The 13,102-nt window shown below is 31.3% G+C and overlaps 7 protein-coding genes and 6 non-coding genes across 13 annotated transcripts in view; 9 read left to right on the top strand and 4 right to left on the bottom strand. All coding sequences in view use genetic code 11, as the record gives it.

Moving 5' to 3' along the window:
• The first annotated feature begins 89 nt into the window (after nucleotides 1-89).
• atpB (ATP synthase CF1 beta subunit) lies at nucleotides 90-1,586 on the top strand. Its single transcript has one exon. It carries the CDS (start codon nucleotides 90-92, stop codon nucleotides 1,584-1,586), a length of 1,497 nt encoding a protein of 498 aa, YP_009457868.1.
• Nucleotides 1,583-1,984, top strand: atpE (ATP synthase CF1 epsilon subunit). Its single transcript has one exon. It carries the CDS (start codon nucleotides 1,583-1,585, stop codon nucleotides 1,982-1,984), a length of 402 nt encoding a protein of 133 aa, YP_009457867.1.
• Nucleotides 1,985-2,224: 240 nt separating this feature from the next.
• On the bottom strand, nucleotides 2,225-2,297 carry trnM-CAU. Its single transcript has one exon. It is a non-coding gene; the product is annotated as a tRNA-Met (tRNA).
• A 194-nt stretch (nucleotides 2,298-2,491) lies between these two features.
• trnV-UAC lies at nucleotides 2,492-3,164 on the top strand. The gene is made up of 2 exons: nucleotides 2,492-2,530; nucleotides 3,130-3,164. It is a non-coding gene; the product is annotated as a tRNA-Val (tRNA).
• Nucleotides 3,165-4,217: 1,053 nt separating this feature from the next.
• ndhC (NADH dehydrogenase subunit 3) lies at nucleotides 4,218-4,580 on the top strand. Its single transcript has one exon. The coding sequence runs from the start codon at nucleotides 4,218-4,220 to the stop codon at nucleotides 4,578-4,580; it is 363 nt and encodes a 120-aa protein (YP_009457866.1).
• Nucleotides 4,581-4,640: 60 nt separating this feature from the next.
• Nucleotides 4,641-5,318, top strand: ndhK (NADH dehydrogenase subunit K). Its single transcript has one exon. It carries the CDS (start codon nucleotides 4,641-4,643, stop codon nucleotides 5,316-5,318), a length of 678 nt encoding a protein of 225 aa, YP_009457865.1.
• A 127-nt stretch (nucleotides 5,319-5,445) lies between these two features.
• Nucleotides 5,446-5,922, top strand: ndhJ (NADH dehydrogenase subunit J). The gene has a single exon. The coding sequence runs from the start codon at nucleotides 5,446-5,448 to the stop codon at nucleotides 5,920-5,922; it is 477 nt and encodes a 158-aa protein (YP_009457864.1).
• A 736-nt stretch (nucleotides 5,923-6,658) lies between these two features.
• trnF-GAA lies at nucleotides 6,659-6,731 on the bottom strand. Its single transcript has one exon. It is a non-coding gene; the product is annotated as a tRNA-Phe (tRNA).
• Nucleotides 6,732-7,123: 392 nt separating this feature from the next.
• Nucleotides 7,124-7,754, bottom strand: trnL-UAA. Its single transcript has 2 exons — nucleotides 7,720-7,754; nucleotides 7,124-7,173 (listed from the first exon to the last, which is right to left on the bottom strand). It is a non-coding gene; the product is annotated as a tRNA-Leu (tRNA).
• A 1,809-nt stretch (nucleotides 7,755-9,563) lies between these two features.
• On the top strand, nucleotides 9,564-9,636 carry trnT-UGU. Its single transcript has one exon. It is a non-coding gene; the product is annotated as a tRNA-Thr (tRNA).
• A 495-nt stretch (nucleotides 9,637-10,131) lies between these two features.
• rps4 (ribosomal protein S4) lies at nucleotides 10,132-10,737 on the top strand. Its single transcript has one exon. The coding sequence runs from the start codon at nucleotides 10,132-10,134 to the stop codon at nucleotides 10,735-10,737; it is 606 nt and encodes a 201-aa protein (YP_009457863.1).
• A 290-nt stretch (nucleotides 10,738-11,027) lies between these two features.
• Nucleotides 11,028-11,114, bottom strand: trnS-GGA. Its single transcript has one exon. It is a non-coding gene; the product is annotated as a tRNA-Ser (tRNA).
• A 981-nt stretch (nucleotides 11,115-12,095) lies between these two features.
• The window catches only part of ycf3 (photosystem I assembly protein ycf3), a 2,088-nt gene continuing 1,081 nt past the window's right edge, over nucleotides 12,096-13,102 (top strand). Inside the window, exons 1-2 of the mRNA in view lie at nucleotides 12,096-12,221; nucleotides 13,020-13,102. The exon at nucleotides 13,020-13,102 is cut by the window's right edge and continues 145 nt beyond it. Coding sequence (YP_009457862.1) covers nucleotides 12,096-12,221; nucleotides 13,020-13,102 — 209 coding nt within the window. The remainder of the gene's footprint in view (nucleotides 12,222-13,019) is intronic.

The following is a 13,102-nucleotide window of genomic DNA, read 5'->3' as shown; positions in this document are numbered from 1 at the left end:
TTGAATTAACCGATCAACTTGCTGTCGAAGATTTTTTTTATTAGAAAATTTTCGAAAAAAAAAATTGACATATTTCACTTTATTTTATTATGAGAATAAATCCTACTACTTCTGTTCCTGGAGTTTCCACGCTTGAAAAAGAAAATCTGGGACGTATTTCTCAAATCATCGGTCCAGTACTGGATGTAGCCTTTCCCCCGGGCAAGATGCCTAATATTTACAACGCTTTGGTAGTTAAGGGTCGAGATACCATCGGTCAACAAATTAATGTAACTTGTGAGGTACAGCAATTATTAGGAAACAATCGAGTTAGAGCTGTAGCTATGAGCGCTACAGATGGTCTAATGAGAGGAATGGAAGTGATTAACACGGGAGCTCCTCTAAGTGTTCCAGTCGGCGGAGCGACCCTAGGACGAATTTTTAACGTGCTTGGGGAGCCCGTTGATAATTTAGGTCCTGTAGATACTCGCACAACATCCCCTATTCATAAACCTGCGCCCGCTTTCATACAATTAGATACAAAATTATCTATTTTTGAAACAGGAATTAAAGTAGTCGATCTTTTAGCTCCTTATCGTCGTGGAGGAAAAATCGGACTATTTGGGGGAGCTGGGGTAGGTAAAACAGTACTCATTATGGAATTGATCAACAACATTGCCAAAGCTCATGGGGGTGTATCCGTATTTGGCGGAGTAGGTGAACGTACTCGTGAAGGAAATGATCTTTACATGGAAATGAAAGAATCTGGAGTAATTAATGAACAAAATCTTGCGGAATCAAAAGTGGCTTTAGTCTACGGTCAGATGAATGAACCGCCAGGAGCTCGTATGAGAGTTGGGTTGACTGCCCTAACTATGGCGGAATATTTCCGAGATGTTAATAAACAAAACGTACTTCTATTTATAGACAATATCTTCCGTTTTGTCCAAGCGGGATCCGAAGTATCTGCCTTATTGGGTAGAATGCCTTCCGCTGTGGGTTATCAACCCACCCTTAGTACCGAAATGGGTTCTTTACAAGAAAGAATTACTTCTACCAAGGAGGGATCCATAACTTCTATTCAAGCAGTTTATGTACCCGCGGATGATTTGACCGACCCTGCCCCTGCCACAACATTTGCGCATTTAGATGCTACTACCGTACTATCAAGAGGATTAGCTGCCAAAGGTATCTATCCAGCGGTAGATCCTTTAGACTCAACGTCAACTATGCTCCAACCTCGAATCGTTGGAAAGGAACATTATGAAACTGCGCAAAGGGTTAAGCAAACCTTACAACGTTACAAAGAACTTCAGGACATTATAGCTATCCTGGGGTTGGACGAAGTGTCCGAAGAGGATCGCTTAACCGTAGCAAGAGCGCGAAAAATTGAGCGTTTCTTATCACAACCCTTTTTCGTAGCGGAAGTATTTACTGGTTCCCCGGGGAAATATGTTGGCCTAGCAGAAACAATTAGAGGATTTCAATTGATCCTTTCCGGAGAATTAGACGGTCTTCCTGAACAGGCCTTTTATTTGGTAGGTAACATCGATGAAGCTACTGCGAAGGCTACGAACTTAGAAATGGAGAGCAAATTGAATAAATGACCTTAAATCTTTGCGTACTCACCCATAATCGAATTGTTTGGGATTCAGAAGTGAAAGAAATCATTTTATCTACTAATAGCGGACAAATTGGCGTATTACCAAATCACGCGCCTATTGCCACAGTTGTAGATATAGGTATTTTGAGAATACGCCTTAACGACCAATGGTTAACGATGGCTCTGATGGGTGGTTTTGCTAGAATAGTCAATAATGAAATCACTATTTTTGGAAAGGATGCGGAAAAGGGTAGTGACATTGATCCACAAGAAGCTCAGCAAGCTCTTGAAATAGCGGAAGCTAACTTGAGGAAAGCTGAAGGCAAGAGGCAAACAATTGAGGCAAATCTAGCTCTCAGATGGGCTAGGACACGAGTAAAGGCTATCAACGCGATTTCGTAACTAGTTGGTTAATCGAAAGAATTTCCGTATAAACAGAACTTTCGTTTCTACATCCCATTTTTATTCTGCTGATTAAATAGAATCAAATACAATCAAAAGTGAAATAGTGAAATTTGATCTAACGAAAAATTTGAAAATTGAAAACGGAAATAGAATAGGATGAAAAAGATAGAAAATCAATAAAAGAAGGTGGGTAGAAAAACTTATTAGACACCGGGATCAATGGTATCTAATAAGTTCTACCTACTATTGGATTTGAACCAATGACTCCCGCCGTATGAAAGCAATACTCTAACCACTGAGTTAAGTAGGTCATTTATTATCATAAGGAATCATAAAGAGAAAGAAAAGGGACCTATCACATCGATGGATTATAAATCCGATATTACTTCTAAGCAATACCAATCAAACCGACCAAAAAGGTATGATTATGATGTTGGATCATGTAATATTCATCTTGACAAGAAATTATCTAAATAATATGATAAAATATGTATCACAAACACAAGGGCTATAGCTCAGTTAGGTAGAGCACCTCGTTTACACGCGCGCCAATGTTTTTCAGGGGAGTCTATCATGCAATCAAAAAAAATTGATCCTTTTGAGAAATCGATGTCTTACTCCATTACTTTGAAGGAACAAAACAAGAGAACAATAGCCTGACAAATGGTTTGGTTCGATTCGGGTGCCGTTTAGGCAGGAGCAGGATCCGAATCGAACCTATCATTGATTTGAGATATTGATAGGGCGAATACCCAGTCTATTCAATGCTAGGCATAATGAGTATAAGGACCTCAAAAATTCTCTTTTCGTCCTATGAATCTTAAGGTGTATGAAGTTTCATCTTTGATTTTTTAATCAGGATGATAGAGACTTCATTTAACTTAGGTTGATCTAGGCCAGAAGCAGACCTACGTCAAGATAAACTTTCCCTTCTTTGAAACACTTTGGTAGTGCTCCTGTATCAGTAATGAATCAGAGCACATGGAACCATCTTCCTTTTTTTTCTAAGAGAAAAAATATATATATGGTAGACTAACTGATATTTCTATCAGTTAATGAAAGAGCCCAATGCAAAAAAATGCATGTTGGGTCTTTGAAATAGGTCGAATCATTTTGATAATAATCAGTTCGATCTGTTTTACCGAGAAGGTCTACGGTTCGAGTCCGTATAGCCCTATATTTTATATTTTTATTTTATATTTTATTAATTTTTATATTTTATTAATTTTTATATTTTATTAATTTTTATATTTTATTAATTTAAAATATTTATTAAATTAATAAAAAAATATTTATTAAATTAATAAAAATGAAATGAAAATAATATTCTTAAAACTAAAGCAAACTAAAACAATAAAGAATATCCAAATACAAATAAAAAAAGTTGTATAGTTTTTTTCCTAATTATTGTATTCTTTGTTGATTGGAACTGGTCGCTTCCAGTTGCTTGGTTAAAATCATTCCCATAAGCTCGCTCACAGGGAGATCGCTCAGAAACTGAAAACAAAAGCGCATTTCAACAGAATCTCATAAATATATATAATATATATTAAATATATATATATAGATAATATCTATAAAAAGATATAATATCTATAAAATATAGATAGAAAATAAAAAATGTATTCTATATATAACTATATATAAATTTATTATATATTCTATATATAACTATATAATATACTATATAATATATATATAAATTTATTCTATATTCTATATATATTCTATATATATAATAGATAATAAGATAATAGAAAAGAGAAAAGGTTTTTTTTTTTTTATTTTATTTCTAATACATATTAGATATTAGTTATATATTAGAATTCCTTTTATTTAGAAAAATACGAAATGAAGTGAAAACAAAAAAGTTTTACTTGTTTTGGATTTGTATAGTATTCTACTATACTATATAGTAATAGTATAAATATCTATGTAATAGTATAAATGTAATAGTATAAATATCTATTTATACTATTACTATACAAATTAGTACTATATCGAATACAAATTAGTACTATATCGAAATTAAATCGAAATAAGTGAAATGTAAATAGGATTAATTCCAATCAATAAATCTTAAAACGCAACAGCAAACAAACGAAACTAGACGATTCGATCAAACTGAATTGTTGGTTTGACTAAACAAACAGTTGTGGATGACTTGACAATGAATTCCAGGTCGAATCGACTAATCCGGTCTATTTTTCACATTCATAGGAGTTCGTCTATGTTTCTGCTTTACGAATATGATATTTTCTGGGCATTTCTAATAATATCAAGTGCTATTCCTATTTTGGCATTTCTAATTTCTGGAGTTTTAGCCCCGATTAGAAAGGGTCCAGAAAAACTTTCTAGTTATGAATCGGGTATAGAACCAATGGGCGATGCTTGGTTACAATTTCGAATCCGTTATTATATGTTTGCTCTAGTTTTTGTTGTTTTTGATGTTGAAACGGTTTTTCTTTATCCATGGGCAATGAGTTTCGATGTATTGGGGGTACCCGTATTCATAGAAGCTTTAATTTTCGTGCTTATCCTAATTGTTGGTTCAGTTTATGCATGGCGAAAAGGAGCATTGGAATGGTCTTAGTTCCTGAATATTCAGATAATAAAAAGAAAGAAAAAAGTAAAAATAATAATAACATTGAGTATGAATTCCATTGAATTTCCCTTACTTGATCGAACAACCCAAAACTCAGTTATTTCAACTACATTAAATGATCTTTCAAATTGGTCAAGACTCTCCAGTTTATGGCCGCTTCTTTATGGTACCAGTTGTTGCTTCATTGAATTTGCTTCATTAATAGGCTCACGATTCGACTTTGATCGTTATGGGCTGGTCCCAAGATCGAGTCCTAGACAAGCGGACCTAATTTTAACAGCTGGAACAGTAACAATGAAAATGGCTCCCTCTTTAGTGAGATTATATGAACAAATGCCCGAACCTAAATATGTTATTGCTATGGGCGCGTGTACAATTACAGGAGGGATGTTCAGTACTGATTCTTATAGTACTGTTCGGGGAGTCGATAAGCTAATTCCTGTGGATGTCTATTTGCCGGGCTGTCCCCCTAAACCCGAGGCAGTTATAGATGCTATAACAAAACTTCGTAAGAAAATATCTCGCGAAATCTATGAAGATCGAATTAGATCTCAACAGGGGGATCGGTGTTTTACTACCAATCACAAGTTTTGTCTTGTACGCAGTACTCATACTGGAAATTATAATCAAGGATTACTCTATCAACCACCATCTACTTCAGAGATTCCTCCTGAAACATTTTTCAACTACAAAAGTTCAATATCTTCCCACGAATTAGTGAATTAGGTAGGATTCAGAAACAGAATAACAAACAACGAATTAATCTTCATAAATTCGATTTCATCGTAAATGTGAAATACTTATCTTATACAAATTACAAATAAAAAAGAAAAGTGCGGGAGAGATAAAAAAGATGCAGGGCCGTTTGTCTGTTTGGCTAGTCAAACACGGGCTAGTTCATAGATCTTTGGGCTTCGATTACCAAGGAATAGAGACTTTACAAATAAAGCCCGAGGATTGGCATTCCATTGCTGTTATTTTATATGTATATGGTTACAATTATCTACGTTCCCAATGTGCTTATGATGTAGCACCAGGCGGACTGTTAGCCAGTGTGTATCATCTTACGAGAATAGAGTATGGTGTAGATCAACCGGAAGAAGTATGTATAAAAGTATTTGCTCCAAGGAGTAACCCTAGAATTCCGTCTGTTTTCTGGGTTTGGAAAAGTGCGGATTTTCAAGAACGAGAATCTTATGACATGTTGGGAATCTCTTATGAGAATCATCCACGACTGAAACGTATCTTAATGCCCGAAAGTTGGATAGGGTGGCCTTTACGTAAGGATTACATTGCCCCCAATTTTTATGAAATACAAGACGCTCATTGAATGATAAGAAACTAATTACAACTTCAAATATTCAAGGAATATTTGTACATTCTCTTCTAGCTCAAACGGAGGAATTGAGGTTTCATTCGTATTCTTATGGATAGGCTAATAAATAAAAAGAAATAAAAGACAATACATCATTGAAATTCTCGATTTTTGAAGATACCTTTTTATTTTATTTCGGACGAGCCGAGACAATAGGATGAACAACAAGGGTTCTATACCGTGAACTTTGTATCGCGCACATCACTTAGATGAACTCTAGAGAGTCACATAGAAAGGAATGAAGAAATGGAATATGAAAGAGAATACAAATAAATAAATGAAAGGGAATCGGATTCTATTTGTACTGTAGCTGAGATGAGTCTTGGTTATTTCTATCCTTGAACTCCTCTAGACCAGACTTTTGGTTGGGCCTTTCAACCAACTATTTTAATCTTTTTTTTTAATTAAATATGTATGAAGTATTAACATTCTTTTTGAATGTGAGGAGCCACAGCGTGAACAAATAAAAAAGAAGAGGAAAGATAATGAAATTTTTTTCTTTTACTACATTATTTATTTTTTTTACTACATTATAATTATAATAGACTCTTTGCTCATCTAAAAAATAGAAAAAAAAAAAAAAAATAAATAAAGAGAGGGTTTACTTCCAGATAGCTAGCTAGATAAGTATGTATTATGTCGATCTATATCAATTAATTTGTAGAGTAGATACTCATACAAATTAATCATACGCCGAGAACCAGATTTGAACTGGTGACACGAGGATTTTCAGTCCTCTGCTCTACCAACTGAGCTATCCCGACCATTACCGACGCATTATCCTCATAATACTAGATGACTTGGGTCTATGTCACTTAAAAATGAAAACAAAAAAAAAAAACGAAAAAGTATTAAATTAAAAGGGGAATTTCTTGGATCTTTAAAAGGAAGACTTTGTAAATTTCAGTATGAGTAATGATATGGATTATGAATCATTCAAATAGGTATTCCTTGCTCAAGGGTGTTGATTTGTACGTATATCATATATATATCACAATATATCATATCACAAGACTTGTGATAAGAGAACAAAATTCTGCTAGGATACGCTTGTAAAATGGAAAAGAATAGGATGAATGAGAAACATAAGGAACTTTGAACCACTAACAAAAAGGGTAGGATAAAATAAATAGATAGCAAACGGGCTTTTTGGGGTTGGGGATAGAGGGACTTGAACCCTCACGATTTTTAAAGTCGACGGATTTTCCTCTTACTATAAATTTCATTGTTGTCGGTATTGATATTGACATGTAGAACGGGACTCTATCTTTATTCTCGTCCGATTAATCAGTTTTTCAAAAGATTTATCAGACTATGGAGTGAATGATTTGATTAATGAATATTCTATTCGATTCTTTCTTCAACTTGGAATCGATTCACAACAATTCTTTTTATTTTTCATATAAATTGATTTTGCATATAAATAAAAAAAATACGGGTTCGAGTCGTCTTTTTTGGTTTTTCATTAGTATACCTATTTATTTTATATTTTATATAGGTATATCTTGCATCCTTTCTGGAGTTTCGATATAAGGATTCCTTTACCAACAGTCAACCCCATTTGTTAGAATAGCTTCCATTGAGTCTCTGCACCTATCCCTTTTTTATTATTCTCGCTTGTTGAACCTTTGTTTATTTTCGTAAAATAATAGGATTTGGCTCAGGATTGCCCATTTTTCATTCCGGGGTTTCTCTGAATTTGAAAGTTATCACTTAGTAGGTTTCCATACCAAGGCTCAATCCAATCCAATTAAGTCCGTAGCGTCTACCAATTTCGCCATATCCCCTTTGTGTCTTGAGATTAGGATCTCATTAGGATGCACTTCCTTCCCCCTTTCTCCTTCCCTTCCTTTCCCCTTTCTTTCATTTATTTATTTTCTTTCTTTTTATGCGAAAACCGTTGAATTTAGTATTGAATTTAGTAGATATAGATACTGATTCTTATATCGAAGGGTCTTTACCTATTTTATTTCTTGTTTGTTTATCTTCTTTCGTCTCTATCGGAGACCCGTATTTATTTGGTCCAATCAGAAAATATTTTATCATTTCTGTATTCGCAATTCAATATAGATGGATATTCCATAACATATATATGCCCCCCTTACTCTCAGTTTTCTCAGGCAATTTACTCGAACGGTCGATTTTTTTTTTTTTTTTCGTCTTAGCTTCCGCCTTTATGAATGAAAACAAAAGAAAGGAGTCTCTCATCTCTCATTATGATCTGGATTTCATTTCTATGGGTTGCATCTTTTCTTTTTTCTTTAATTTTATTTTTATTCTTATTCTTTTATTAGACTATCCTATATAACCATAATAAGATAACTAAAAAAATAAAAATAAAAATGAAAATTGAATTTATTCATTATTAAAATTTATTCATTTTAAAATTTATTCATTATTAATTATTTATTTTCTAGTATAATAGCATAATAGCTAGAACTAATTATTCCATTCATTTCTATTTCGACTTCGAAGATAATTCGAATTAGTTAGTCTAAAAAACAAAGTTTCATTCTAATTATTTAGACTTATAACGTATCATTTATATAATGATAATATATATATAAATTATATATAAATATAAATTATATATAAATGCATAAAAATATTTTCACTATAATTATCTAATTATTAGACTCTATTTATAATTCTAAACTAAATATAAATAAATTAAATCTATATTAAATCTATATTAAATATAAATAAATTAAATCTATATTAAATCTATCTATCTATATTAAAATTAAATCTATCTATTAAATTAAATCTATATCTATATCTATATAAAAAAAAAAAATTATATATAATTTAAATGTAAAATATACTAAAAATATACTAAAAAATACTAAAAATATAAAATAAAAAATATAGTAATATTATACTTAGTATACTAATATTATACTAATATATATATAATACTAAATTATATATATAATACTAAATAGAATATAATACTAAATAGAATAGAATACTAAATAGAATAGACTAATAGAATAAAGATAACATATAATAAAATAAATATAAAATAAAAATATATAATATAGAGATAAATAATAAATATATAGAGATAAATAATAAATAATTATAAAAATTATAAATATATTTATAATTTATTTTTATAATTTTTATAATTATAATAAAATTAGAATTAAATTATAATAATATTATTATAATTTAATATTATTAAATATAATGTTATTAAATATTAATATGATTAAATTAAAATATCATTTTTAATATGATTAAAATATAATCAAATAGAATGATTAAAATATAATCAAATAGAATTATATTATTCTATTCTTAATTATTATATTCTATCAATATTAGATTGAATATTAGATTGAATCTACCATTATTATATATTATTATATATTATTATATATCATTATATTAAATATGATTATATTAAATATGGCATAAATTATGTATGGCATAAATATGGCATTTAAAATTTAAAATTCTAGTTTTTCTAAATTCTAGTCTATAATTCATATTAATAATTCATAGTAATTATGAATAACTAATAGATAGTTAATAGATAAGATCGTAATAGTTTGCTGAATTCCTATGGATACAAAATTTCTATTATTTGAGCCCGCTTAGCTCAGAGGTTAGAGCATCGCATTTGTAATGCGATGGTCATCGGTTCGATTCCGATAGCCGGCTTTCTCTATTTGTTTGCTTTTTTACTTTTTTACATGATTGATAATGTTTTTTTGAAATCAAAGAACATTGAAAAAGCTTTTTCCCCTTTTCTTTCCAAAGGTCAACGATCCGTTTATTATGTCGTAGAAACTTTCAATTAGGAATAAAATTGGAGGAGTTAGATCTTTGCAGAATAAATCAAGAAAAAAAAAAAGGAAACTTTTTTTGGTTTAATTTTTAGATTTTAATTTTTATATTTTATATTTAATATATATTTTATATTTAATATATTTATATATTATATTTATATATTATATATATTTTATTTTAATTTCTATTTTTTGTATACATTATATACAATATACATTATATACAATACAAAAAAGTATGGATATTGATCCAATTCATCTCATTAATATTTGTAGTACAATCCTTCAGTCGATTTCGCTTCATTTAGTTCAGTTTTAATTTAGGTTTATGAAATTTCAATAAAATTCAAATTAATAAGGAGTCTTTATGTCGCGTTACCGAGGGCCTCGTTTCAAAAAAATACGCCGTCTGGGGGCTTTACCGGGACTAACTAGTAAAAGTCCTAGAGCCGGAAGCGATCTTAGAAACCGATCGCGCTCCGGTAAAAAATCTCAATATCGTATTCGTTTAGAAGAAAAACAAAAATTGCGTTTTCATTATGGCCTTACAGAACGACAATTACTTAAATACGTTCGTATTGCCAGAAAAGCAAAAGGGTCAACAGGTCAGGTTTTACTACAATTACTTGAAATGCGTTTGGATAACATCCTTTTTCGATTAGGTATGGCTTCAACTATTCCTCAAGCCCGCCAATTAGTTAACCATAGACATATTTTAGTTAATGGTCGTACAGTAGATATACCAAGTTATCGCTGCAAACCCCGAGATATTATTTCAGCGAGGGATGAACAAAAATCTAGAACTCTGATTCAAAATTATCTTGATTCATCCACCCATGAGGAATTACCAAAGCATTTGACCCTTCACACATTACAATATAAAGGATTAGTCAATCAAATAATAGATAGGAAATGGGTCGGTTTGAAAATAAATGAATTGCTTGTCGTAGAATATTATTCTCGTCAGACTTAAACCTAACTAAAATAACAAAACAAGGGTTCTGCTCCCTTTTCACCTGAGTTAAGGTTAAGTAAAGGAAGACAGGGTAAGGGATTTGATTCGGAAATTTTATTTTTCTCCTATTCATGTATGATAGATCCGTAGGTAGATTTTCATCCCCTGTACGCTATTTTACGTATTCCGTATTAAAAAGAAATTGGGAATAGAGAATCTATATCAAAGAAGGGTCTAACTCTTTAGTATCTGTTCTTATTTGATTTGATACATTGTAGTCAGTTACATTGGCGAATTAGGTGAAGGTGCGGAAAGAGAGGGATTCGAACCCTCGGTAAACAAAAGTCTACATAGCAGTTCCAATGCTACGCCTTGAACCACTCGGCCATCTCTCCTACATAATTATTATGGCCGATAACCCGAGCGAATAGCGAGTTATTCATATTAGATTGTTCGAGAGGTACGAACAATATCAATTCTAACTAGAAAACTAGCTATAAAAATAGAAAACTTTTCATCACTTTTTTCAGCACTTTTTCTTTAGCCTCCCGACTCGAAGAAATTTTTTTGTGAGGGGGCTGTTAAAAATAAATAATATAATACGATAAACATATACCATATATATCTATTCATGTTTGCGAAAAAGGCACTCCCATCTTTTTTCTGATATTTCTACCGGACTGGATTAAATCAATGAATTGAAACGAATCAAATCAATCGATTGGTTTTTTTTTTTTAGACTATGCTTAATGGATATTTTTAGTTCATAATTCTCTTTAGACTCTAATTCCCCATTTCTATAAGAATTCTAAAATTCTTTTCCAGTTTTAGATCTCTCAACAACAACCTCTTACTCTGTAAATCTATTACAAATTCATAAATCCTCTAAGGGATTTTTATATTTGATTATATGTTGTATACCTGCTATGCACAAAACACAAAAAAGGGCAGTTATTTTATTTTCATCATAGAACGATTATTCGATTATTTTTCCTCTTTTTATCATAATTTAATCAAAACTTCTCTAATTTTGCTAATCTATCCTAATCCGTAGGATAAATTTTTTGATTCTTCAACTTCGATGAAATCGTAATAATTCTTTTTTCTTTTTATATTTTATTCTTATACTAATAAATTCTTATACTAATAAATTTGGATGAAATAAAATAGGATTCAAATATTTCTTTTTTTTTTTTTTTCTTGATTCCTGCCAAAAAAATTGAAGTAAAGTAGAGGGCTATATCTTTTTTTTTTTTTTTTTTATGGAATGGGTCTGCTTTTATGTTATTTCGTACTGTACGCTTCCTTTGTTTGTGAGATCCTTTTTTTTTCTCACGAAGGGGTAATGAAAAGAGTTATAGAATGGATTGCTACCTATGCCTAGATCGCGGATAAATGGAAATTTTATTGATAAGACCTTTTCAATCGTAGCCAATATCTTATTACGAATAATTCCGACAACTTCAGGAGAAAAAGAGGCATTTACTTATTACAGAGATGGTGCGATTTGATTATTATTATATAATTATAATTATTTTATATATTTTAATTATTTTATATATATTTTTTTTTTTATTTTTATTTTACCGCTCTTAGTCTTAGGAAAAAGACACATGATTCGGAATAGAAAAAAAAAAAAAAAGACTATTGAAAAAAAAAAAAGAAATCTACGCTTGTTGAAGGTGAAGTTTATAAATAAAGCAATTCCTTCTGTCGTGTATCCCCGATTAATGCAACCTCAGATGCTTCAATTGTTGATTCGAGTATTGAGCGAAAGGTTACACCTATGGGTCTGTATTGTGGGTCAACCCTACTACACTAGTACCAATAGGCGGCATAGAGGAAGAAGCACTACATCTAGGAATCAACAACACGAAAACTTTGTTATTGTTATAAAGGATTCCCTTTCCTTATCGGGATCGGAACTAAGAGAAATGGTTGGGACAACAAACATCCATCTTGTTCGTACTTTGGATACCCATATAACCATCGAAGATTGTTGAAGTGACTAATTCCTGGAAATTAAGGAGCGTTGAGAACAAAGAAATTGTTGGAGTTTACTTTATTTATCTAGTACGAACACGCTTGATGGTAAGAAAAGATCTTTTGCAAGAGGGTTGGCTAGAGATTTCTTGTAAAAACATTAGCCCCGCTCAGTTCATAATGACAATATTTCGACCTTTTTTTTAATTCCATGGATTATTCTCATTATGCACATAAAGGAGGAGCCGTATGAGGTGAAAATCTCACGTACGGTTTTGGAACGGAGAATTCGTTGAATCGAATGACGACCGTAACGGATGTCGGCTCAATCCGAAGGAAATTATGCGGAAGCCTTACAGAATTATTATGAAGCTATGCGACTAGAAATTGATCCCTATGA

Source organism: Durio zibethinus, chloroplast (genome assembly GCF_047325235.1).
Source record: "Durio zibethinus chloroplast, complete genome".
Classification (NCBI taxonomy): Eukaryota; Viridiplantae; Streptophyta; class Magnoliopsida; order Malvales; family Malvaceae; genus Durio; species Durio zibethinus.
This window is presented reverse-complemented; position numbering and strand designations above follow the sequence as displayed.